The following is a 27684-nucleotide window of genomic DNA, read 5'->3' as shown; positions in this document are numbered from 1 at the left end:
GCATATCCGTATGTGTTGACGCAGAGTATGAGGGAAAATAAGATAAATATATCATTTATCATAGAACAGAATAGCAAGATCATGGTACTTGTATAGCATTTAGCTGCATCTGGGGCAGATATTGTTACAATGATTTAATTCATGTTTAAAGATTGGTTTTGAAGAAATGGCTGGGAATAAAAATGTGTTCAGCTTACAAAATACATCTGGTGTTACTAACCAATGCACAGGTGTGTGTGGGGGGGAAGGATTTGTAACTGGTTATCACTAATACTCAAACAGTCAGCATTAATCTTGGTAACTGTTTGAGCCCTAGACAAGGCACATGGGTTATATATTTGCCTTGGGGTGCAGCGAAGTGCTCTGATGGTGAACATCACATATTGGTTATATGCTTCCTCCAAAGGTATGGCAGGGGTGGAGTGATATGCTCTAATGGGCAACAAGACAAATGCTTCCTCTATTGATATGACAATGTATTATGATATTAGACAGGACTGAAATTATGGTAATTATACCAACTGTATGCACTTAAAGAGTGAACAGTAAATGGTGATGGAAACATTCATTAACTATATATGTGTTTGTAAACCAGGTATGCCTCCACTGCAGAAAAAAGGGTGAAAACCCATCTTGTATATATAACCATCTATTTTTAAGAGGATTAGTGAGAACAAGATTTTCAAGATGTCCACAGTGACAACCATTTTTAATTTCTATGGGGAACATTTTTCATTTAGAACCAGCAAGACAAGCCTTTTAGTATATACAGAGGTCTCGAAAACGCTTAATTATGCGTATTTTGATGCAGATTTTTTTATCTGGGACGCAGAAAATCACCTATGCAAGAGTCCTCCGTATGCATACAAATTGCTTGGCGGCAGATTCAAAGACTTGCCTGTCCTGCTTCAACCATCTACTGAGTGGGAGAATGTGTTGATTAATCAATCATTTTAGCTGTGCTGATATTTACAATGGCTGAATTCAGTGGTTAAAAGACCATAAGATCTGCCTGCTGTATTTGTAAGAGTACATCAAAAGAACACAATGCAATAAGTGGGCGGCATGTTCAAAGACTTCGACTAGCAGCATGGGTGGGAAAATGTGCTGATATTTACAATGACTGAATTCAGAGGCAGAAAGACCTCGAGATGTACATGTTGTTATTATAAGAGTACACAAGAACTTAATCTTCCATTATTGTGTTCATTTCTGAATGTAGCCAAATAAATAGAGCACGTGACCTTGAAATCAAGACACATCATGACTGGGACAAAACGTTGTTTGCAAATTTGGATAAGTATTTTGGGGTTAAATGGCAAACTGACAAAGATTTTAATAAGATTCAGAAGAATACTAAAGTTGCTAAAACTGATAGTTTGGGTTGGGTAGTAACCAAGTGTGAGAAAGTGTGCGATGCCTGGCTTAGTGTTTGGAATAAGACCATTCCTTGGAATGACAAATCCAGCCTCACCCTGAAGGACAAAGAAGAAACAACACCGCAGTCAGGCTATTCTGCGCATCTAAGTTCACCAATATTGGTGCAAAACGCATACCCAATTCGACCGACTGACAAAAATAAAATTCTGCAATGTTAACCAACTGAAAAGTGGCAACTGTCACCAGAATATTCTGTTCAAAATAATACTAATTTTGGACAAACGGGATACCACCCCTATGTTTTCATGACTCGTGATATGGTGGTCTATTTTGCGCATGGCTTTGAAAAGGTGCAATGTTTATGCATCAGGTTCTGGAAATGAAATATATTACTTTACACTCTTTCTGTCAGCATTTCAGCCAATGATCTAGTTCATGTTTATTACTGGTTTTACAGAATTCAACGTGATAATGCCACTAAATGGCATAAGCTATTAAGCAAACTAAACTGATCTTGTAATTTTTTTAACTAAAAGTTCATTATTTTATTTACCAAAAATAAGCTGTTGTTTTGAAGAGAAACAAGAATGTATATGATATAATGTGTTTACAATGTCTCGTTTATGGTTAAAAAAATCATTACTAAAAAATTTAGAAACACACTATACGCCCATGATTTTCTCAAGAATCCACCTGAGATGCAAGTTGACAAATTCGATAGCAGACAATAAAGTAGGTGTGGGAAAACTTCTTGCAAAATTAGAAACTTGGATTATGATACAGCATTGTTCTATGATAAGCATTTCTATCATTTAAATAATGTATTTATCCGTATGATTCTAAAAGATAAATATTAAATAGGTTTTTCTGGGTTACATGTTCAAGAAGGTCATAGAATGGGTCTTCATGTTGACATGTTAGAAATCACATTTTTATACTCATTTAGAATAGAAATGTGGGTTATTTTTGTACACTTTATGAACATCACTTTCCTTAATTAAAGAACGATCGTTCCTTCTGGATACAAATTGGATTTTCAACCAAAACAACATGTGATCCAATATTTACAGAAATGACTTGTCGTTGTGCAGAATTACCAGATGCGCAGAGTAGGCTGACATGGTCGTACATGTCAGTGTTATGAAGAAATGTGGAAATTAAACTCAATGGCAACCAACAGTTCTTCTAATTTGCAAAGTTCAACACTTTCTGGGAGGGGACTGCAACTTTTGCTGTTGGGACTCCTATTTTTACCAAAATGGGAGTGCTGGACTCCTAGTTTTAAAATCCCAGTGAGACCTCTGATATACCATGTCAACATGACCATCATCAGTTCAGGAGGAGTAGCAATAACAGGATTTGTTTAAGATGACCACCAAGGCAACCATGCTAGATGCTAGTTAGATAGAATTTTCATTTAAGACTAGACATCGTATGAGGTCTTTCATCTAGAACCCCTTATTGGCATGACCATCCCTTCATGAGGAGTAGTGTTAACAGGATTTTCAATATGGCTTCACTGATGTGTAAGAGGATGTCCTTCAGCACCATTTACATCTAGGACGAACTCATTGAGGTACATCTTCAAGATGGATGCCATGTTGACCAAAATGGATGACAAATACGCACGATTTTCATGTTATAAAAGGTGTCTTTACCTTAAAAATATCTATCCAGGTGGAACAGTAATGTGATATTTTTAGTCTGTTGGACTAAAGAAAAACAAAAAAGAACACAAAGAAAGAAAAGCAAACAAGATGGAATAGTTTTATGTGTCTATTAATATTTCCAGAGACTAGTATGTTTTGAACCAACATTAATTCCTGGGCTAGCAAACAAATTTGGAAGGCATCACTCCTTGCCATACGAGATGTCTGTAATTTTATTCTAGCCAATCCAGATACCTTAAGAGGCCTTTCAGTTACAACTCCATGTCAACTGGAAGAGTAGAGAGAACATGTTTTTCATAATAGCCATAGATGCTAGTTAGATAGAATTTTCATTTAAGACTAGACATCGTATGAGGTCAATCAGCACCATTTTCATGCATGACCAGCTAGACACTAGACCTCCTTTAGCGAAAAACCCAGTATCAATGTATGAACTTTGTTTCAGAAATAGCAGTGATAAAATTTTCAAAATGGCTGCTGTGGTGGTACAGTTTTCATTTGAGACTAATATGTTTGTCAGGCTTCATGTCAACCTTTCCAGCAGTGTTGCCAAAGCAGAAATCATCCTATGCTAGTGGAGGACAGACCATTAGAGCTAACAACTGGTGTATAAAACATTAGTGTGCACAAGCCTTGTTCATGCAGGTACCTGGAAATTACGATACAAACCTCAATTTGTTTTAGTTTTAGCAATAAGAATAGCAAAACTATTGGTAGTGGCAGCCTATCCTTTGAAAAATGTTTCTTATCCAAACCCCTCTCATTAGTGTCTTGTTTAATAGACTCTAAGTGTCATAAGAAATGTGACTCTGTACTTCCATTTTAAGATCCTCAACAGAGTGACAGCTCAAAGAATAAATATTCAGATGGACTGTCAGGAAAGGGGCAGAATATCTTCAAATGCTGCTCAAAATTGGACAGCAAGATGTTCTACTGAACAGCCTCGAATTTATCAGTCTTTTTCATAATGAATATACAATGATCCACAATTCTTAATTCATTATATTTAAACAAATACAAAAACTTTGAATTAGATGCTATATCCAGATAGTATTTACAAATTCATGTTGTCAACTTTCTGATCATTTTTATATCTATAAAGGACACATGCCCATAAAGCTCAACAAAACATTTTTGTTATCCCTACAGTGTTCTTTATTGATAGATTTCATTGGGCCTCATGAACCTGCATGTTCTTATATTAACCCTTGAAGTGCTAGTCACGACATTAGTCATGCTGTCAGTCAATTTCTCCAAGTGCTTGTCGCGACTTAAGTCATTTTCCAGGTAAGCAACAATGTACGCATCCAATTACTTCAACTAGCCATGACTGCTTTTAAAACTATATTTGATTGGTATACAAAGGCCCGGAACAAGCATTCCGCTGTACTTTACTATGCATTTAGTGAAGAAGTTTTACAAATACTCATTCTGAGCACATGGTACCTGGAAAAAATTAAAATGGCTGACACTGAATATGATGGTGATTTCTTGCAACAAATACTGGCTTCTGATAGCGATGATAATGATTTTGAAGGATTTAAGGAGGATGAAATTGTTGGAGCTGGTGAAGTGTTGAAATACCCATGAGTGATTTTGAGCCAGGAATTGACGTGAAACTGGAGTCTGATGTACATGCTGGCTGGACAAAAAAAGGTGGCATGCCTGTCAACCCCACATTCACTGGTAATTCAAAATTAAATGTTGAGATGGCGAATACTGAACCTTTGGACTACTTAGGACTTTTTTTGATGACGAGTTAGTGCATCTGATAATAGATCAAACAAATCATTATGCAGATCAGAGAGTTTATGGGGCAGACTTGAAGGAGAACAGTCGCATGAAGAAATGGCAGCCTGTCACACCTGAGCAGCTAAAACTCATTTTTGCATTGATTATAGCAATGGGTTTAGTACATAAATGTGATCTCGATTCCTACTGAGTTACTGATGAAGTGGTATCAACCCCATACTTCAGCAAAAAAATGAGTATGGGATAGATTTCTAACTATTCTAAGCAATTTACACCTGGCCGATGAGAACAATCAAGGAGGCCATTTACACAAGATCCGCCCAATGATCGAAAAAAATGAAGCATTTGCTGAGGTTTATTCATCAGATATGAACTTCAGTTTTGATGATATTAGAATAAATAACAAGTGAAAATTTTTCATGAACATTTACTACTGACTCTGAGGTCTAAACTGACTTCTGACATTCATGCAGTGGATGTTTACAAAACCCTTACCTTTTCTTTACCTGTGATTTTCACAACTTAGATATAACACTGTGTCAGACATTACATGTACATGGTTGAACTACTGAAGAGTATAATATTTTTCAGATATATTTGAACTTTTCCATTAAAAAACAAACAAAAATACAGATGAAATACAATCATAACTTGTCATTTTACCTGTATTTACACCTGTACATGTAAATATGTTAAACTTGCACATGTGCCTTGATGCTAATCTTAAAGTTTAGACATCCACCATCATTTTTCATATAGGGTTTGTGTATCTATTGTGTATATTTATTGAAATACATGCAATTTAAAAACTGTGCAGTTTTCTTCATTTTCTCTCAAACAATTCAGCACTGAGGGATCTTGTACTGCAAAACAATATAGCACTTTAAGGGTTAATGGAGATTTTTTTCGTGTATTTATATGAGCATTTATTTTACCTGATAATCCACTGGCATTTCCTCCTGTATTCCCACCTGAAGAAACTGAAAATGAAAAACAAACCAGTGAGCTATGATGCTTCAATATGCAAGTTATTCAATGAATTTCTACATCCTCTGTGTAAGGATAAAAGCATGTTTCACTGTACATGTATTTTCTGAACTGAGCAAAGAATATATTTGCAACAATTCGTTATCAAGATATCACCCTGGACTGACCTTGGTTTTCCTTTTGCACACAGACAGAATTCAGCACTGTGACCTGAAATATCTTCATAATAATCACCAATGAACGGTATTTACTAGTTGATAGAACAATCATTTTTTTTAAATCTAAAGATCATAATCTGCTGCAACAATTGCTGAAGCACACATGACACCTTTCTGATAATTCAAACTTAATATTCCATCTCTCAATAAGTAAAGACGTTTAGGAGCTTGATAAATTATAGGCATTGGTTAAGTTTATAAAACACTGTGCCACCTTTAAGTTGAGAAAAACAAAATACACAGAATCTAGAATAAAGTAAAATGAAACACTGATATTGTTAGAATTTTTGTTCTAGTTTCTCTTTGTCCTTATGTGCATTTGAGAATACTAATTTTGAATATATTGTTGTTTTATATTATAAGTGGATGGGGGCAAATTAAGAGGTGGAACTAGCTTTATTATTAAATACAGTTAGAAACTTTATGTCAAAAACATTGCAGTTGGAGAGGTCACTTATTTTTGTCCAGTGTTGCACCTTGAGCATGTTTGAGGGCATTTTCCTACCTGAATGCCTGTAACCCTTATAGTTAACAAATCCACAAATTGTTATCACCACATGGGAATAGAATGTAAGCTTGACAGCTCACGGAGTTTGCATCACATTTTGTGGGTAACCTTGTTCATCTTTTCATTCTTTACATCTACATCATTTTCACAATTAATAATTAGAATTAAAGTTTGACTGCTGTCTATGTTATGGATTTAATGTCATTTTTTTCAGCACATGATAGGCTGTACATAGTAGCCAGTTTAACTGGCAGAGGAAGAACCCAGGAAAACCCTAGTAAGAATCACCGACCCTTAGGAAACTACTGGCAAGCTTTTTCACATATCCTTATTTGTGGTGCCTGAAACTGAAACTCATGTGCATGGATAGACATGAGATGGCAGTGATTGGTAAAGTTGAACACTTTTGACCACTTGGCCACCTGGGGCCCCAAAGACTGTCTGTACATTGATAAATTGTATGTTACTGCATATAAATAACACTGGCATCTCTACTGGAGACAAATGGGGATCATATTTATCTGCCTCAGTTCTATCCCATATGTTATACAAAATACTGTAAATCAAATTTGCTGATTTTTATGAAAATTCCTCTTTGGATTTTAATGTATCCAGAATACACAAATTTACAATAATCTACTGGCAAAAAAAGACAAACTTTGCAATGCTAAATACAACTGTCACCTATATGGCAAGCATTGTTCTAGCTGAAGGTTCAGTAATTTTTGGCACCCTTGTTCACATTTTCCAAAAATTAAAAATTTCTTGATACTTAAAATTGATGGCTATGCTTGTAAAAAAATTATTTGTGCAATATGAAGTAATGTGATATCCATGTGTTTTATACAAGGGCTGGTCTATTATTACCCACCCCCACCATATATATATAATTTCATACAAGCATAAAGGTTCCAGTGACACATGCAATGATGTATTCATCTATTTTCATTTAGGACCAACCATATATAAGTCTTCTGAAGAAAAACCCATGTATTGTGATGACATTTAGAAGGAGCAGCAACAGGATTTTGATGGAATGTCGATTTTACGAGCTGAAATGGTCAATACATTTTGTACGTACTGTACCTTATGACAAACAAAACTGTAGCAGCAACATAGGCATAAGTGGAAAAAGTCAACACAATCTGTGTGTAATGTACCATATGAAGAACAATAATGTTAGACTCTGCAAAGCACTACTGATCTCAATCACATACAAATGTCACACATTTTGCCAATGAAAGAAACACGTGATAGGTGTGCAGTATTTACAGGTATAGCACAAAATTTGTTTCCAATGGTATGTAACAATACTTTTTTCACTGTACCATGGTAGTTTTCGTCACTAAGGAATGTAGAGAAATTCCCAAGCTCAACGATATTAACAGCATGTTTTTATTATTCATGACAAAATACTTTTTAAAAAAAACCAAAACAATAACATATGTCATGTTTTAGTTATTTACTATCCTATAATTAATATTATTTTCAAATAATATCAGGGATACAGTATGGGGTTAGTTTTCTATTAACTAGAGCAAGATATTTGTCAAGCTATTGACGGATGAAAATTAAACAAAAAATGCAGGCCCCAGTTCCAGAACATTGAATTGTTTGTCCTTAATATAACTGCGATATACCAACTATGTATCGTGGTATGTTGAAAAATATCTTGGTATAAAATATTTTGTGATGTGCATATCCCATTTAAGTTACACAGTAAATGATGTCTTTATGCTTATGAGGGGTCAGAAACATTGACATTTTTAGTATTCATGATCATGAAAAAACAAATTTTTCTGGTCTACATTCTTGTTCACAAAAAACTGTTTGTTGTGAAGTCTATGTTCCATCGAATAATGCAAAATCTTTCAGAAAATAAAAATATTCTTTCTAATGCTGAAAATTAACTGATCAGCCATATTTGGCTCCAGTGATCTTTTCTTATTAGAGATGTGAGAAAAGTTATTCGTTCTGCTCACCAGGGCAGGGTTAGGGTTGAGGCATGAAAATCACACACTTAGGATCAGAATATGTAGTTAATAACTCAGTTAAAAGCCTCACTGCTGTCTACAAGTCTTGAACCACTGGTGAGTTTCCCTATCCTGTACCAAAGCATAAGATCGATTATACTAGTTTTACCTGTTAGCCAGGCTAAGCATTATATTAAATTAAAAGTCACAAAATCTTCACACAATATCTTGACACTGTTGATACCAATGCCCCCTGGAACAATCCTTCATTCTTACTGATGAAGGGATGATAACTCTGTCTTTCTCATTGCTAAAAATAAGAATAGGATTCTTACTTGTAAATGTCCTGCGATGAACTGATATGGGTTCATACCATTGGTTCCCAATGAAAGCTCGCACTTTGCAGCGGAATGTAACACCATCATCATCCAGGTTTGTCATGTTGTAGTACATTGTAGATGTCCTGGTGTAGGAACAACTAGAATTTGTAACAGGGTCCTGTACTATATCAGTGGATACAGTTGGAGTGTATGCCGCAAACACAGGGGATGTTCCCATCAGTGATGTTCTTTCCCATGTGATTAAAACATTGGGATCTACTCCAATATTAGCATAACATCTGTATGTAATTCTGGTGCCCACATTAAGTTGACTATCGTTGGCTAGCTGACGCTGCATCCCTTTGTCTTCATACAGAGAATCTGTTATTCGAACATCGTTAGGAGCAGCTGTGAATAAAGGTGGAAAACAAGTTTTCATTGCTACCACACATATTTCTTTACAATCCAATTGCATAGAATATACACAAAGTATAATTGTCAAAGTCACAAGTTACAAACACCCCTAAAGGATTGCAAATAAATTTTTTTGTAATGAAAATATTTCTTAAATGGGTACTTGGAAAAAACTAAACTTAACTATTATATAGTGAACAAGCAAGATTTTTGCAAACAAGGACACACATATTTTTCAACTGCAATTATTTAGCAGCAACATACTATGACCTTTCAGATGTCCAAATTTCATATAATACTCTGTGAACCCTGAACTAGAAACCTTAATTATCAAAAATATCATCTTGAGACAGAATATCAAACATGTATTAAAACATTAAATATCCAGACTGTACATATTTTGTTCCCCATGTCAAGGGCAAATGACTTCGGAAAAGTGATGTGTCATGACCACCCAGTTTTCACTGTAGCACACTGCATATATAAATTGTCCATGGAGTTAATATGTAATGCCTTAGGTTAATTTGCATTCTTCAATATTTTCCAGATCAGCTTATACTATAAGTTACTCTAAAACATGGGTACGCAAGCTACGGCCCACAGGCCGCATGTGGCCCACCAAGGGCTTTCATGCGGCCCGCCAAGGGTCTTCATGTGGCCTAGGAATTGTTACTGTTTATCAAATAAATGTGCTTCTTTTGAAGTTTAAGTTTTCAAATATTAACAACATATTAACAACTGAAAATTAATTAGATGTTATTTAGAAAAACCTTTTATTTTTGCTATTTCAAATATTAATTATTTTACTTAATGAACTATGCGGCCCGTGACAAGGTGTAAATTTGTGTATGCGGCACTTGCATTGGAAAGTTTGCCACCTCTGCTCTAAAGGTTCATTCCTTTATTGATATTACCTAAACACCATGCACCAATTTCCAAGACCACACATCTGTTAAAACCATGTTAAGGGTCATCCATTTTGTATATACACAAACAGCCATTTTCACCCCCTTCCCCCTTGTGTGTATTTTTTTTGACGCTTTTGCTTAGTAGCCCCCTCCCAATCACTTAACAGTTTTATAGTTTTAGCAGTATGAGTGCAAAAAGAATTAAATGGGAGTTTTTCTAGTACTCTAACATGGTCACCATATTTGCATGGGAGAGTTAGTGTTGTCAAGCAACAAATGTGATCATTCACAATCTCTGATAATCTCAATAATTCTGTAAATTTTGGAGTTAATATCTTCCTTTTTATTTGTTCAAATTGACTTTAGAAATATTAAAACTAGACACTGCAAATACTGGACACAGACGACAGTTCTGACTGGTCTGGAAACCAGAAAAGGACAGTGAGCAGAGTGTATTGGTGATGCTTCACAATTAGGTACTTTGCAAAGGGTTATATCTCCGGTTTTCCTCACTGGTTAAACTATGTTAAGAAACAACTTGTATATCCTGGATACTATTAAAAGAACTTTCAAATGTGCAACTATCAAAAAATTGCTAGGTTATTTTCATTTCCCGGACTTAAGAGGTAAATTGTAAAAAAAACAAAACTGCCGATAACTTTAATTTGTTTTCACGTTTTATATATTGGTAATTCACTCAATGAACTTTTCAGGAGCTGGTACTGTCTGGCCTGGCAAAATTGGTTTTCCCAATTAACTACTAAAGATAGTGTACTTAATTTAGACTAATTCAAGCTGATTTTTAAGCACATGGGAGTAGTCATTTTGGTTAGCAGTGTGCTTAGATCATGTACAATTTCTGCAAGTACAATATCCCAAGAAATTTCAGCCACAGTACATGAAAATATCATAGAGGTATGCCAACATTCTCTCCAATGTGCATGCTGCAGACGTAAACAACTTCAACTTACACTTGTCACTCTCTCAGAAGTTCATAATATAAAGGCCACATATATATATTAAGATGATTTAATTTTGGTTGCATAGGTGAAATATCCTAAATATCCTAAAGTCATCAAAACAGTCCTTCTAAATAATTCTCATGTTTTGTTTCCCTGCAGAACAGTATCCATTAGTAGCAAAGTCCCACAGAAGCCCAGTCCTACCCACACCCCCAATGAAATGTGACCCAATTTAAAAACACACATTCCATTTTCTCAAAATAGCAGCTGATGACAAGAACATTAAAAATGTCACAATTATTCCTAATTTTACATTTTGAAAAGGGAGAACATATGAGGTTCATGGAGGTCAAAGTTTAAAATGTTTACTTACTGTTCTGCCACCAGAATATGGAAGAAAGCAAATTAACTTTGTCATCATTTATTTCTTAATTTCATTAAAAATGAATGGAAAGAAACATTTTCACTATATATTTCTTTCACTTAACACAATAGTTTTAAATTTACAATGACATCACTCCTGTTAACAAAGACTTCTAATTTTCCCATAATAAAGGTCATTGTACACAACACTACTGTAACATCAATTGTAATGTACTGTTTTTTGAGACCATCATACACAATGATATGAAAATAAGAAAAATAATTGCATACATTTTCATATTTGTTTTAAGGTGGCACTCTACAGTTTCATATTCTGCAAAGAGTTAGATTTTAAAAGAAAAAGAATTTCCCTAGTTTTCTTGTTGTTTGTACAGTTGTTAAAAAAAGACCTTATTTATCTTAGGTACTGTTCAAAGAACTTTAAATTACCTTTATTTTGGTGTATGATTGATAGGTGTAATATGGGTTATAGTGTAAACATCTTGGCCTTACTTGAGATGCACAGTAGAAGAAAAAAAAAAACTTCTGGCTCTGCTAGTTATTTTCATTTCTTGTACTTTTGTGGTAAATTGTATTTAAAAAAAAGAACTGACAACTTTCTTTTTTACATTTCATCTATTTGATAATTCATTCATTGCACTTTCAAGAACTGATACTGTCAAGTCAGGCAAAATTTATTTTCCCCGATATAAATAACTTATAAAATAGTGTAATTTACACTAATTCAGGACGATTTGTTTTAGCGTAAGGAAGCGGTCATTTAAGTTAGATATGTGCTTTACAATCTCCACAAAAGTACAATATCCAAAGAAATTTCAGCCAAAACACATAAAAGTAATATAAGGGTATACCAACATTCTTTCCATTATACATGTTCCAGCTGTAAACAACTTAACCTTACACCTGTTACTTTCAGAAGTTCATATCTGTGGAGCGCTCTCATGCTTGTTTCCATCAAGAGCTTCTGTCTGCTTTGAAATACCAAAAAGTAAACCTTGTTAGGGACCCCCTGGCAAAAATCAGGTAAGATGTTATAAATTGATGAATGAAATAAGTTTTGTGCATTTTTTTTTAAATTCTTGATGCTTTTCATTTTTAAAATCAGTAGGGGATTACAAACAAATGGAAAGATGTACGAATACTATAGGTTGTTTGCTGTTGTCTAAGGTGCATAGGACCTGTTATGAGAGACTGCCCCTTCTGCCAACAAAAAGCAGTCTCTCAAGACAGGTGGTCTCATAGTAGGTTTGTTGTTGTTGTTGTTGTGGGGTTAACGCCATTTTTCAGCACGATAGGCTATACATGGCGGCCAGTATTAATGGTGGAGGAAGAACCCAGAAAACCCCGGAAAGAACCACCAACCCACGAGAAGCTACTAGCAAGCTTTCTCACATGCCCACATTGGTAGAATCTTAGACTCAAACCGCCGCAGACAGAGGTGAGATGGCAGTGATCCGTAACGAAGAGCGCTTTAGACCACTCGGCCACTCGGGGCCCCTTAGTAGGTTTGTACAAAAAGACCAAGATCCAATTTCTGAACAATTTAAAGAAAAATAACCACAGTCACTGTACATATATTCTATTCTTTATTAATAGTTCTTGCTCAAATATTGTATGCATTCATCTAAAAACAAAGGTATATAGCAATTCAGATATACTTCTATCATTAAACATGAAATCACATTTTTATTAGAAGATCACATATTTTAGCATATAAAATCATTTCTGATTTACTCCTTTTCCCTTATAACAGCCTAAATTTATTTTGCTGGCATTTGAACCACTTTTTAACAAGTGGTCTGCTCTTTTTCACTTCTTTCAGATACAATAATTATTTTCTTAAGCTTTAAAATTTGTCTCTTTTGAGTTGGGGGTTCATCCATTGTTATTAAGGTTCTAGGTGTTAATATTATTAGTGCTCAGTTGTAACATCGAATGTAAAGACAGTTTTGACTGGGCTTTGTTAAAATATGAAAAATCTATAAATGTTCATTGCTTATCTAACAATTAATGAAATAAAAAGAAACAATTATTTCATCCAGAAACAGAACCATTTGCTCAGAGATAAAAGTCAACGGCTTCATTCAATGAAGACATACAGAGATTAACTCTATAAACAAAGTGTGTAACCTGGTCACACCAACTTGAATAGATGACAGCTTTGTGATTGGGATGTAATCACTCAACATCGGGGCGAAAAAACAACAAATATCACAAATCTTAAACACTATCAATCAAATCCCCCAAACGATTCTCTCTTGTTGGTTTAACAGACAATGACCTTATTCACTCCCAGGCAATACGGACTAACTCAGAAGACAAACAATATATGCGAACACATTGTCAATTATGGCACTATAACAGCAATTCGTGACATGTACAATAGCCTGGTTTATGGACTGTAGTGTCTATCACCGGTAGCCACAATCCTTTTTTTAAAATTATTATTCCTTTTATGCTTGTTTTTGATCAGAACAATCGTTACTACCGTATTTACCGTATGTTTTCGGACACTGTTTGTTTTCGGACACCATTAAACAATACATCGGAGAGTAGGTACAGATTAGTAAAATTCATTGGCATTGTGCAACAAAACAAACCCCTTATCCCTGAGGCATTATATACCAAGGTTTAAACATAGTTATTGTTCTATTGGTAGTAAACCTCTTTGTAGACGATAAATATTGATTGTTGGTGCTAAATGTTTGGTATATCATGTGCTCTTTTAATGAAATCCAGATGCTGCATTTTATTTCCGAACACACATGTCAAAGAAATCCCACAAGTTTTATTAATAATTATTGAAATCTCTGACATACCGGTACATTAAAACAATCTTTGAGCAGTCGATTGTTTCGAATCAGCAAGCTCTACTCATTTAGAAGCTCCCCTCGGCTAGGTGTGGAGAAAAAAAAAAGAGAGAATCACAACAAATAGACCACCTTTATTTTTTTTAAAATACCAACATATTAAACACGCCAACTCGTATATTGCAACTTGCCTGTTATTTTTACCCTTCCTATGCGTGCATACAACACTCACCCCATATGAAGCCTCTCACCTTTGGTGCTCTAAGATTAGCCATCATACATGTATCGGTATTTCTACTCTCGATACTACTGTTTCTGTCATAAATATCTTAACAATTATAATTCCAAAATCTTTTTATTTAGTTTGCATTAATATCTTAATTACACAGAAGTTAAGCTTGCGCGCATTTGTAATGTAGATTTTAATGATCACCGATTAGCAGAGGGTTAAACTGTGGATTGCAAGATTATATAGTAATATGGCGGTTCTTTTGGAAAATACGCACACAATTGTGGCTCTAATACATGTATGGCTGTGTTTTCTGGTGGATGGACATGTATCACATAGACAAAATAGGCAAGTAATGCCTGATTTTCATTCATTATCCTTTCCGTGGTGCTTGACAAAATACCCGTTTTACTTCATGGCAGCACGTCGTCATGTGAGCTAACGGTAACTTCGTTACAGACATGGGGGGGGGGGATAAATCTATCTTCAAATGTATGTTTTCGGACACCTAATTTAAGAATTCAGATGGCACAAAAAGGTAATTATTTGTTGCAGTCCGAAAACATACGGTAAATATGCAAGCAGTCATTGTAATAATTGATTACATATAGGTAAATGGTGTCAGTCTATGTTCTTGCCATGCAGTCTTTCACAGGGATGCTGGGTCCTACTTATACATACGATAAGGCCGGGAAGCAGGCTAATTGCAGGAATAATTAGTCTGGTTCCCTGCTTTGTATGCTCCCCGTGTTGCTCTCCCCTTTACAAATAGCGGAGAATGCAGGGAGCAAACGAAGCAGGGAACCAGACTAGGGAATAATCTACATGTACTTTAGTCTGGTTTACAACAGAAACTATAAAACACTATAAGCACACCTACAAAATTTCAGGATTGAGGAAAAGAATGACCATACAACCATACAACAACGGACCACATTCTGGAATTAACACCACAACTACAAGCTGAGAAAATTGAATTAACAAAGCAGCAAATTGCCTCAATAGTTCTCAGCACAATAGAGGCACATAGGCAAGCAACTCTCTGTGAAGAAGAAACTTTCACTCTAGCAGCGGACTTAGAGGTATCCTTCTCTAGCAGTGAAGAGGATGAACGAACTGAGGGAGTTGAACAAGAAATGGAAGAGGGGGAGGAGACTGACCAAATTGCCACACAATACCGGGAGATGGGCCTGGGACCAGCAATGGACAACATTATAAAGGCGGGACACTATATCAACACAATCAAATATCTCGCCTGGTATTCACTGGATACTTTCAAACCCTGACTGGCGCAATGGCATTATGGGGTTAGAATTCTCTCCCAATTCTACCAAGAAGCCTTTACAAATTACCCAGCCCAGCAGCTTATGGAAGCAGCCTGCTACATTTCTTCACTTCACTGTTTCCACTTTCCCGAAATTCTCCAAGAAGAAAGAAGAACAGCAAAGAAATGCAGGGAAACTGAAGACGAACGGAGAACCTTTGCCTAAAAACCCCTTCTTAGGGCTACAAATTGCATCTTATTTTTAGGGAACCATTTGGCTTGAAATCCCTCTTTGATAAAACTATATTCACACAAACTTGATCCACTGTATGGCCACATCAAACTTAAAACCTTTTATGACCTGACAGTGACCAAACTTTTTATTAGACATATTAGTTAAATAGGGCAATTAGGGCATTTTTATTACGTACACTATGTACTAGAATTTAGATAGATTTATTAAGAAGTAGGAAATTTTTTAGACTTGCTGTATTTGATCTAATTGCACAGGTGGCTAACACATTATTAGTATTTTTTTTACTGTCCATTAGAATAACTGGACTAGATTTGAAATAAGTACGGGCTGGCATTTCGGGGAGTACACAACATCCATGGCTGGCTTTCGGAGTCCCTTGCTTCCTGGCCTCTCTCGGACATTGTACATTGACGGAATGTGGAACCATTTCCACCCGTAAAAAAAAAAAAAAAACAGGTGTCCTAATGTGATGTCATCACTGCCAACCAATCGTAGAGGACATTACATACTGCTTGGGTTGACAACTGGTGCGTTCAATCGCAACTAAATTCCAACTTTTCAATCATGAGTGCGTGTTGGGTTCATTCCCACTCATGATGGTCGTTAGGGACTAATTAGACCCACGATCTGATGGCCAAATTAATTAATGTTCTTTGAACACACAAAAGCCTGGGGGATGAGGCACCAATTCCTTCCCCAAGGAGTAATTAAATATCCAGTTGTGCTGGAATAAATCGTTAAACATGCCCTAATGGGCGAAATCGACGTTAATTTAACAAACTACAAAATTTCAGATATCGGTAGCCAGCCTATTTTTGCTGTTGTTGTTTAGAACAGTATGAGTGGTAGTTGATACAAGGATTAAATAAAGGTCGGTGGATCAGTTTATCCTCGTTTATGTGATGCGGTCATTCATAGCAGTGCTGAAATGCATATTTTGCCAAGACATCACAGTCGATGATCACGTTCAGCAGGTGATAAAATCGATACATGCATTACAATTGTGGTCAGAAATGACAGGTGGTCTGACTCATAGCAGAAGTCGCTCATAACAGTTTTTACTGCAGTAGCTATAGTAATGTCATAATAAGGAAAAATTTAAGGTAGGCCAACTAAAACCAAAATAGAAAAAAAACACCTGAGTTTGATAGCCAAATACTAAAGAGGTGAAGAAGTGGTGTGCAATCTGCTTACCTCGTATATAAAATGTCATAATTCGTGTGTGTGTGATTAGGATTTTTAACGTAGCTTTAACAATTTTTCAGACATATCGCTACATGTCTGCAGTGTGGCAGTTTATAGTGATGTCTAGCACTGGGGCATCATGCCGCAGACATGGAGCATGATGTCCAACCCAGTCACATTATCCTGACACCAGGCCGACCAGTCCTAACACTAATCTCTTATGCTGAGCGCCTAGCGAGGCAGCTGTTAGTACCATTTTTTTTAGTCTTTGGTATGACTCGGCTGGGATTTGAACCCATGACCTCCTGCTTCTGAGGTGGATGCTCTAACCACTAGGCCACCGGAGTGGTCATCATAATTCGTGATATAGGTAATGTGAATTATGGCAGTAAACACTTGGATGGGGAAAATAAAAGGCCAAGATGTATACTATGTGTAAGGAACAATGGTCTAATAGACTCTCAAGATTGCTTAATTAAACAGTGATAAAAATGATCACGGCATGATTCCAATGTTCATGAAAAATATAGCACACAAGACAATGATTCGCTCGCCGACTCATGAAGAGGCAGCTATTCTTCTTTATGTAAACAAAGTTGAACATTACAACACTATAATGATGAGGGCTGATCTAGTGGAAGATTCTAGTTCACCCAATGGGAAGATGTATTTTCATCCCGGAAAAGTACTAGCTATGCAATAGCAACAGGTAAGGTATTAATGATATTAAAATCTTATGTTGATATTATCGATTCATAAGAATTCTTTTCAAGAAAACCAATATCAATAAGAAAATCCATTCAGGTGGAGCAGAAATCACAAGATTTTTAAGACGGCCACTGTGGTGTCCATAATGGATATCCAAGCAGTACCCTTTTCATTTAGGGCCAGCTAGACGAAGCGATGAATGTGTGTGTAAAGTTTCAAGGCAATCCTCCAAGTAATTTAGCAAAAGTAGCAATAACAAACTTGAGCTGATCGATGGACAGATGATAGACAACATAATGAATGGATGAAAAGCCATCTCAGAAGCAATTCTGGACTATGACCAGCAGAACTAAATAGACTGGAAAGTGGTCACTACCATATAGGTCATCACCAAATTCCCAAGACAAGTCAAGTAAATGAGAGTCATATCTAAGTACAAGTAGGATCATGTGGCTGGTGGGTATATGACTAATCATTTAAAAGGCAAATATTGTATTCTGAAACAAAATCTTCTATCTTCTTCCCTTTTTAATTGATATTTTACAGCCCTAAAGTATATGGTAACCATTAAATCAAATATTAAATATGATGGTCAAGATCAGGGAGTGCTTCGATGGAGATGATTGAACAAAAAGTAATGAGTTTTATATAGTAACATACAAAGGACCTGTAAAGTAGTATTGACATTATTTTGGCTGTGAAGTGTTGTTTATGATAAGTGAAGTTTCTAAGTTGGCCTGTTGTTCTTTAAAAAGTTTGTTCAAGGCAGAGAGCTACTGGATCATGGTTTTTAATATTTGCGTTTAATCCTTGGTAATACCACTCATTGTGGGAGAGAGAGAGAGAGAGAGAGAGATGAAATCTTTCTCTGGTGTGAGATCCCCTGTATCTAAAATTGTATATATTTAATTTATATTGTGCTTGAATGTTGTCTGTGATTAAGGGTTGGGGTCCATGGAGAATTAGCATACCTTACTTTTGTTATGATTATAGATTCTACTTTAAGATAATGGTCATTTGTAAACAACATGTTGACATAGTTTTTTGAGTTTAGAATGTTCTAGAAACAAACCTGTTCACACGTTTTCCATTAGCATGACTTATATCTAGAACAGTTTTGTTTTGAATTAAACTGTTTTTTTTTTCCATATGAAATTAGCGATATCCTGTCAGGTTAAGTGAAATGTGTATATAGAGGCACTTGGTAAACGGATTATTCATTCAGTTTCATATGAGTCTTTCCGGGGAATCTATGATCTGAGTTTGCAGTTCTGTTCAAATATAATTCTAGAAGAACTGTAGCTTTAACAATTTTTCTGTCATATCACTATGATGTCTGGCAGTTTATAGTGATGTCTAGCACTGGGGTATCATGCCACAGACATGTAGCATGATGTCCCACCCAGTCACATTATCCTGACACTAGGCCGACCAGCCCAAGCACAAACCTCTTAATGTTGAGCTCCTAGCGAAACAGCTGCTAGTACCATTTTAAAAAGTCTTTGGTATGACCCAGCCAGGATTCAAACCTGTAACCTCCTGCATCAGAGGCGGACGCTCTAACCACTAGGTAACCGGAGCAGTTTCAAGAAGAACTATTTATTTACATTACTCATTCAATTATCAAGTGCTCCTTCTTTGGGATTATTTGGAACTCTGGATTGGATTACTGTGATACAACAGGACATTCAAAACTACTGGAATTCATTTGGAACATTCTAAACTTTGGATTTTTTTATAGGCCATGTAGGATTATTTAGGATACGTTTTTCTTAATTTTTCACTTAGTAAATTGGAGAATTTACAAATTCTGGTTGTTCCTACCTAGAATCATAAGATTATACTCATTAAACAGTTCCTTTTGGAGTTCTAGCTGATTCTTTAATACTTTCTTCATTTGATTTAGAGCCTGTGTTTCCAATGGTGCCAGCAGTTTGCTGCTCTTTTGGTGGAATGTATCTACCCTGCTTCTCTGCAGTTGAGCACTCGCACAAATAGTCTGCTGCTCTTTCAATGGGCTGATGATTTGACTGATGATTGTATGTAGCACTTTAAGTCTTATTTGTTACACTATCACACTGATAGAATGCAACTCCTTCAATAGTTTGGGTGGTTTGTTACACTGTCCCATTGATAAGATGCAACTCCTTCAATAGCTTGGATGGTTTGTTACACTGTCCCATTCATAGAATGCAACTCTTTCAATAGTTTGGGTGGTTTGTTACACTGTCACATTGATAGGATGCATCTCCTTCAATAGTTTGGGTGTATCAAGACTCTGAGCTTCATCTTGCTTTCTGTAATGTTTGGATACAGTGTTTGTGGAATAATGCTTCTCCACTCAGCTATGCATGCACAGGATTTGATGTCTGCGTTTAGGAGGACCTGTGGCTTCCAAACATTTCCTGGGCTCAGGAAAACTTGCATGTTTTTCTCATTTCATACACGTGTTTTGTTTCAAGCAATGGATATACTTGTTTCCACTTATTGTAGTCACTGTAGTACCATATTTGCCTGCCTATATGTCGAATGTGCAAATCTGGCAAATTTTCCATCTTTTATCTATATGTAAGTCGATGCTGAGTATAAAGACGAGGCCTGATCAATAACTCAGCTTGGTCTTTTTCACTTTGTTTCATAAAGCATTGTGAATTTTATCCTATCTGTAGCTGAGTAACCTTTCAGGCCAGGATCATTATTGTATATACTTGTGCATAAACCTGGTACTGAATAATTTAGGGAAAAAAAAGGCCTGGGAGAAGGCGGGGTTGGCTTATCCATGAGCCAAGGACTAAACTTGAAAGTTTTACTACTTTTTTGTTGACTACCATAATACAGGATCCACCATGATCCTCCTGTCATGTTCTGGAACAGACTTCTCTTATGAGCATCTCTGCAGTGGCCTAATCTCTGGATTAGGAAGAAAAAGGCTCAACTGTGATGTTCAAGAAGCAAGCTTTTATTGAGAAAGGGAGTGAAGTGGAGCAGTAAAACATCAGAATATAAGTGCTTCTGGTAATCAACTTGCTGTTGTGTTTGGCTGAGATTATGGGTATCTCTGCTAGTATTTACTTTAGAGTGAAAAAATTATGACAAAAGTTTATCTCAAAGCAGCCGGATGTCAATATATAAATGCAGTAATTAAAATACCTCCAGCATGCACAATCAGCTGTCATAATTTTTGCATCCATTGATGAGAACAAAAAAGTTTGAAAATTTGGGCTATTTTTATACTGCCATTTTATTACATCGTCATCATCACTTTGAAGCAGCTCAATGTAATTTTAGCAAAGTTTAGAGCAACAAAATACATCATTATGAACTTATAAAAGTCAAAATAACATCTAATCAAAGGCCAGAAAAACATACCTTTAAAATTTTGCAAACTTTAAGACCTGGAAATATTAGTCACTCATATAACTCATGTCCACCAAACCATGCACTTTTTATTGTCATGTATAATTACAGACACCGGGAAGAAAATAATAGCCCACAGATAACAAAACATGCTAAAACCCTTTTCTTAAACAGATACAGCCCATATTAAAGGTTCATATTTTGAAACAATGAGTCTTGATTTCAGTGTACTGAATTTTGTGTGCAGAATGGAATCGGTTCACATTGGGACCTTTACTGTGGCATTCACATAATTCTCAAAACATCATCGACTGCAGCACATGAAACTAACTTACATGGGCAGATACTGACATTTGACTACAATCACTTGCACAATGCTCACGTCCGTGGAGTTCCAAAGTTGTTATATCTGGAACCAATTGTGACTACAATCAGAGGAGCGCCAATATGTTCAGGTGGCAGAAATTTCATCTGAATCAAAGATAACATAGTTAAATTAGTCCATTGGTTGTATTATTGTTAATGTTAGAATTGGTGATCATCATGAAGGGATGTTCTTTCACTGTAGAATTATGTAGGCTTGATTGAATCTGTAAAATTGGCAGTTACATGGCCAGCTGTGTTTCTTCAAGAGCTGTATTTAACTTGGGATTTAGTAATGGCTTTTGTACTTGTACTTAATGCAGCAAAATCCGTCCATGTGCCACAATTATTATGCTGTTTTGACTATATCTTCTGGACAATTGTTTTTGGTAATACTTACTAAGAAACAAAACTTCATTATGTCTCTGTTATCTCATGTAATATGCAGAACTGTTTGACATAAATACATATTTTCTCTCCACTGATTTATTTTGCTTCTAATAAAATGTTTTATAAAAATATGGATTTTCCAACATCACATATATTTTGTTTCAATTTCTTTGAATATTTATAGATCATTTGACATATTGGGATTTGGTGTCCAAGTTACACGTGTAACAAACGTAATTTTTAAACAAAATATGGTTAATTAACAAATAATATTGTTTTTTTTTACATGTGCATACCTGACCACTTAATACTGGCAAATAACACAGATGAGATTAAATAATAAAATATTTTCAGAAGTTTTAGTTTTAAGTAGGAAAAAGTTAATCTTTTGTGTGTACCGCAGATAATGGTGTCCAATTACCGTATTTACCGCATATGTTGGGACACCGTATCTGTTGGGACACCATAAATTAATTTTAAAAGTAATTTTTTTGTGCACTGTATGTTCTGGGACGCATTGTTTTTTTTTGAGTCGTAAGTTGTGGGACACCTTTTAAATCATTCGAAAATTACATGTCGGAAATTGCAATCCAACTGAAATTTTATTTTTTAAATATAAAACTGTACTTGAGATAAAACTCTTTAATCCACTGCAGCAGCATCTCATCAACACAACCCTTCTTCTGCACACGTACGGTCTATTATTTTGGTACATGAATACTTTTTTAACTTACTCATACCGTGAAAAATTGTTGGAGGCAACACACCACCTGAAGTGGAAACTGCAAGAACACAAGGAAGATTTTTTCAAATCTGCACTAGTCTTGCTAATTCTCACACTTTTGATGCCCATCTTATCGTCAGTCCATCCAGGAATGCGATCAAAGTGCACTAGAGTTTCATCATGTTAATGATCATATTGTCGGCGAAATGATCTGTTTCTCTTCTGGCCATCACAAATTCATCGCGTGATTTTATTTTCTCCAAATCTTCTGGATGATGCTGGTCATCGATGTTCGCATACGAAGCACTATATTGTGCAACTTTAAAAACTGTTCCATTGTTTTACTTTATTGTCAAACTTTTGTGAATACTGTTGAAAAGGAACCAAAGTTAGCTTCCATATCTCGGCCGTCTTTGTATATTCAAAGCTAAAAAAATAAATCGGCACACTTAAAAGAATCCAGCAGTCGGCATCTGAGGTCAGCTTGCTTTGCAATAAAATAACCTTTGTATTGATATCCTTTAAAAAAAATTCAGCTTCCGAGTCCAAAATCCGCTTCGAACGTCTGCTTGCTTTGTAATAAAAATAACCTTTGTCTTTGATGTCCTGTCGGCAAGTTCAAAGAAGTTTAATGCTGGCTGCCAGTTGTGTTTATTTACCACCAGGGCTTATATGTGCGTGGCATCTTTAGTAATAATTAATACAAAGGTACACTGATGTCTGCGGGTAAATATTAATGATACTTATGTAACCCACACTGGCGAAAAGATTGTCATTTGCACTCAAGTGAATGTGTTTTAAAATAATGATTTTTATTTACGAGATACTGGCATACAGTATAGTTCTCTTCTGGCCTTAACAAATTCATCACATGATTTTATTTTCTCTAAATATTCTGGGTGACGCTGGGTCACCGACATCTGTGCACAAAGCACTATATTGTGTCACTTTAAAATTTGTTCCATTGTTTCAATTTATTTTCAAAATTCCTGTGAATACAGTTGAAAAGGAACCCAAGTATGCTTCCATATCTCGGCCATCTTTGTATATTCAAAAAAAAAAAAAAAAAATCGGCTCACTTCACAGAATTCATAGTCAACTTCCGATGTCGGCTTGCTTTGCAATAAAATAACCTTTGTATTGATATCCTTTACAAAATAAAGTAACCGTGGTCGGCTTCTGTGATCGCCTGCTTTGTAATAAAAATAACCTTTTGTCTTTGATGTCCTGTCGGTAGGTTCAAAGGAGGTGTTAACTGCTTGCTGCCAGTCGTGTTTATTCACCACCAGGGCTTATATGTGCTTGGAATAGTAAGGATAATTATGTAACCCTAGCTGGTGAAAAGACTGTCACTTGCACTCAAGTGAAAGTGTTTTCAAATGATGATTTTTTTTTGCGAGGTATTGTCATACAGTAGACCTGGATATAATTCAATCTTGATTATTTTGCACCCAACACCGTGTCATGCGTGAATGGCGTCTTCAAGATATCAGTTGACTATTTCCCTCTTGTATGCGATTTTGTTGGCTCCAGTTTTCAGTTGGATAACATGTTCAAACCTTTGAGCACAACCACACACAACTGTTTCTCAGTGTTCATGTCAATGAACAACATGGTGTGTGGTATCAGACATAATTGATACATGCTACAGTATGGAAGCCTACGCTACTTATACGGATTTCGTGGAAATATTTTATTCTTTAATGCTCATGTTGAAAAAAGGAATAAATGATAACAACACAAGGTTAGTTTCTTTCTTTTTATTATCAATTAAGCGTTTTATTTATCTATTTTATTGCGACGTGCAGTGGGGGGGGGGGGCACAAATGCAATACAAATTTATTTCGTTTCTTAAGTCTTGGGACATATGACCACAGTGAAAAAAATGTTTCACCATAAGTTCTGGGACAGGGAAAAAAATATTTTATCGTGTCCCAACATATGCGGTAAATACGGTATGTATGTTTGTTATATGTCAAGTTACTCCTTTATGTCAAGTTTCACAGAAAGGTTTGGTTAGAAATGCTGTGAAATGAATATTCTGTATTATTATGCTTGTTTGTGCCTATATCCACTTGTAATCTGTGGAAATAGAAGACACAGAGTGTCACATTGTGGGGAAAATTTGCTGCTGTTCAGGTTCATGTATACATATACTTCCTTATAGTTCCTTCGTAGTGAGAGCACCTGGATATGTTAATACGTATTATGTAAGGTTTCAAATATAGACACGATTCTGGACAAAGAAACTGCCTGTCGGTTGTGTAACCATTATGCAACAGCCTGCTCGTGGCTTACATGAAAAAGTATTCTATGCCGGACGCCTTTGTTTGCTTTGCAATCAGTCACCAATGTCTTGGCTGGAAATTCAGTGTGACAGGTAAGTAAGCAATTACCCCAGGGCATTTTTCAAAGAGACCAGGTCATAACCAATCAGAACCGAGAGATTCAAATCTAGGGCTGAGTCTCAACAGGCAATTTGCTCGGACTAAGTCCAGTTTTCCTTTAGTGCATGTTTGGACGTTGGCAACAGCAGAACGTAGGGGAGATGGGAGATACGAGACTGCGCTCATTAAAAATGCGGGAAAGGAATTTCAGGAAAATTCTAAGTTAAATTGCGAACAAAGGTTTCTTGAGTAACTTATTTTCGCTCGAATTTGTCTCACTTTTATAACTAGTTGTTGTAAGATTGATGCGTTATTGTGTACCGTCTTATTTATTAGAAATGGAATCTTCAATGTTTAGCATAATATTAACATGCAAGATTAATGTGTGTAGATTGTTGGATTGTGCAATTTACTATGTTGCATTGTAATGCGTGACTGAATTTATTAGTGAATTGAGTTAGAACTTGTACTGCTTTGTTAGTATATGAATATATATAATGAAGTGCAAGTCATTGTTGGACTTGTACACATATAATTAGGTATTTGTATAGTTTATGTGTCATTATAATTTGTGGGGTAGGAAATGCATATGATTGTTGTTGATGAGAGTTACTATTATCTAGAAGTTAACAATTAGGGATCTGTATGCATGTATCAGAAGTCGTTGATAATATTGTTATTGTTATAACACAATTAGTGCAGAACCAAGCGTGTATGGAATATTTAGATGAGTGAGTGATTTGACCTGATTAATTTATTCGCCATTATTCTGATGAAGGGAGTGTGGTTAATTCTCCTGAGATTAGAGCAAGGAGACCAGATTATATGTTTCTTCTAATTTCACAGGAAGCTTTCTGGGTGGAGGCGAGAAGTGACACCCGAAAGAAGGAAGACACATTGAGACCACTTGGGAGGTTGACTGTGACATAAGCAGTTAGGTGAAGACGTAGTACCGGAAGGAAGCATGAAGATTGTGTCGGAAGTGCAAGGAGAGCACAATCAAGGGTATGAAAGTACCAGAGAGGCATATTACTGGAAGGAAGCATGGAAGAGAGTTCTGGAAGTGCAAAGAAAGAAAGAGTCAAGGGTACTGGAAGTACAACAGGACAGATGAGTAACAGAATCAATACCAAAGGGAAACACTCTTATCTTAAGACTACATCTTCATATGAGGATAGTAATTGGCAATGGAATCAGTCACTATTTGTATTTGTCAAAAGCATTATTTGAGAAATTGTCAATGAAATAGTTGAATATGCTGACATTTATTAATTGTTATACCTTTCACCTTGAGTCTTTTTTACACACAGACTGTCGGCATTGCTGACTGGGGCTCAGAGCTGAATTTTAAATTGCTCGTCCTTATCTCGTGTTAAGAAATAATACAGTAGGGAGCACATGACACCAAGTTATACATGCATCTTTTTCGATGTGTTATATTTCTTGTGAACCTGAAGTCAAAATATGAATCTCTGAGGTCAGTTTTATAAATATTCATTAAATAAAAGCTCAAAGGTATGCAACCAGTGCCAGTGATCTCAGCCAAACACTGTTATAACAAATACAGATTCTTTGATCTGAGATCAGAGATTTTTTAACACCTCAATCTCGCTGTTACTAAAGCATCTATGTCCCTTGATTGGTCACATCCTCTTAAGTCGAGACATTTGAAGACTGCCAGTGTGACTATTAAGTGTGACCTCTGCTGTTACAATGAATTCAAGTAATTAGCAAGAGCCACATTTTTAAATGGTCTTTGGCTCTCCAGACAAATCCTCAAGTGCTTTACCTGTCAAGGAAACTTGGTTCACTTTTGATTTTCATCCTTGTATGTAATGGCCAGTTTCCCTGACTCTCAAGAGTTTCCTCCTCCATTTCACTGGCTGAATTATTTCTGGTCCTTTCAAGATCAGGTCTCACAATACTGGTTAGGGTTTTGTTCACCCCACCCCACCCCAGCCCAAAAAATAAAAACAACATCAACTGTACCACCTTAGAAAAAAGGGGAAAGTCAGGCCAATACAGTGTCTTGCATCAGAGAGGCAACCTTTGACCTCACTATGAGGATCCTCTCCTTTAACAACATGGAACACAACCATTGGCAAACCGGTTGCCTCCACTCAGCTGCCTCACTGATATGTAGTGAGGATGTATTAAATCTACTTTGCAAAATCCCAAACCAGCAATTAATTTAAAACCAACTAGTTATCAGTTAAAAAGAAAAAGTTTTGTAAAACTTGACAAATAATTTAATTATCAAAGTCAGAAAATAAACATGTATTAAGAGGATCTTAATGTAATATGAATTGAATCCAAAATAATCTTAAAAAAAGTTCTATTCATGGCCAAAAGAATTGAATGTTCTGAATGAATTTCAGATCCCTGAATGCTGGTCTGTAACAGTCCTGATATATCAAAATGGCATTGTCCAGAACTCCTCTAAATAATTCACAGTCGTCCCAGTATGATATTTTAAACAAATGAGCACTTTGTAGTTCTAATGAATATTCTAAGCAAATGGTTCCAGGAGCTCCG

The 27684-nt window shown here is 35.9% G+C and overlaps 1 protein-coding gene across 3 annotated transcripts in view; it reads right to left on the bottom strand.

Annotated features, from left to right (window-relative positions):
• LOC149794395 (uncharacterized) overlaps positions 1-27684 on the bottom strand; it is a 121044-nt gene that overhangs the window by 48443 nt on the left and 44917 nt on the right. For all 3 annotated transcript variants that reach the window (XR_016423023.1, XM_089968573.1, XM_089968574.1), the window contains exons 3-4: positions 8824-9216; positions 5738-5782 (exon numbers count right to left, since the gene is read on the bottom strand). Coding sequence is in view for 2 of the 3 variants with exons in the window: in XM_089968573.1 (XP_089824699.1) it covers positions 5738-5782; positions 8824-9216 (438 nt within the window). In the remaining variant the exon portion in view is untranslated. The remainder of the gene's footprint in view (positions 1-5737; positions 5783-8823; positions 9217-27684) is intronic.

This window comes from Sinohyriopsis cumingii, chromosome 8 (assembly GCF_028554795.1).
Source record: "Sinohyriopsis cumingii isolate HCF-2022 chromosome 8, ASM2855479v2, whole genome shotgun sequence".
NCBI classification, from domain to species: Eukaryota; Metazoa; Mollusca; class Bivalvia; order Unionida; family Unionidae; genus Sinohyriopsis; species Sinohyriopsis cumingii.
This window is presented reverse-complemented; position numbering and strand designations above follow the sequence as displayed.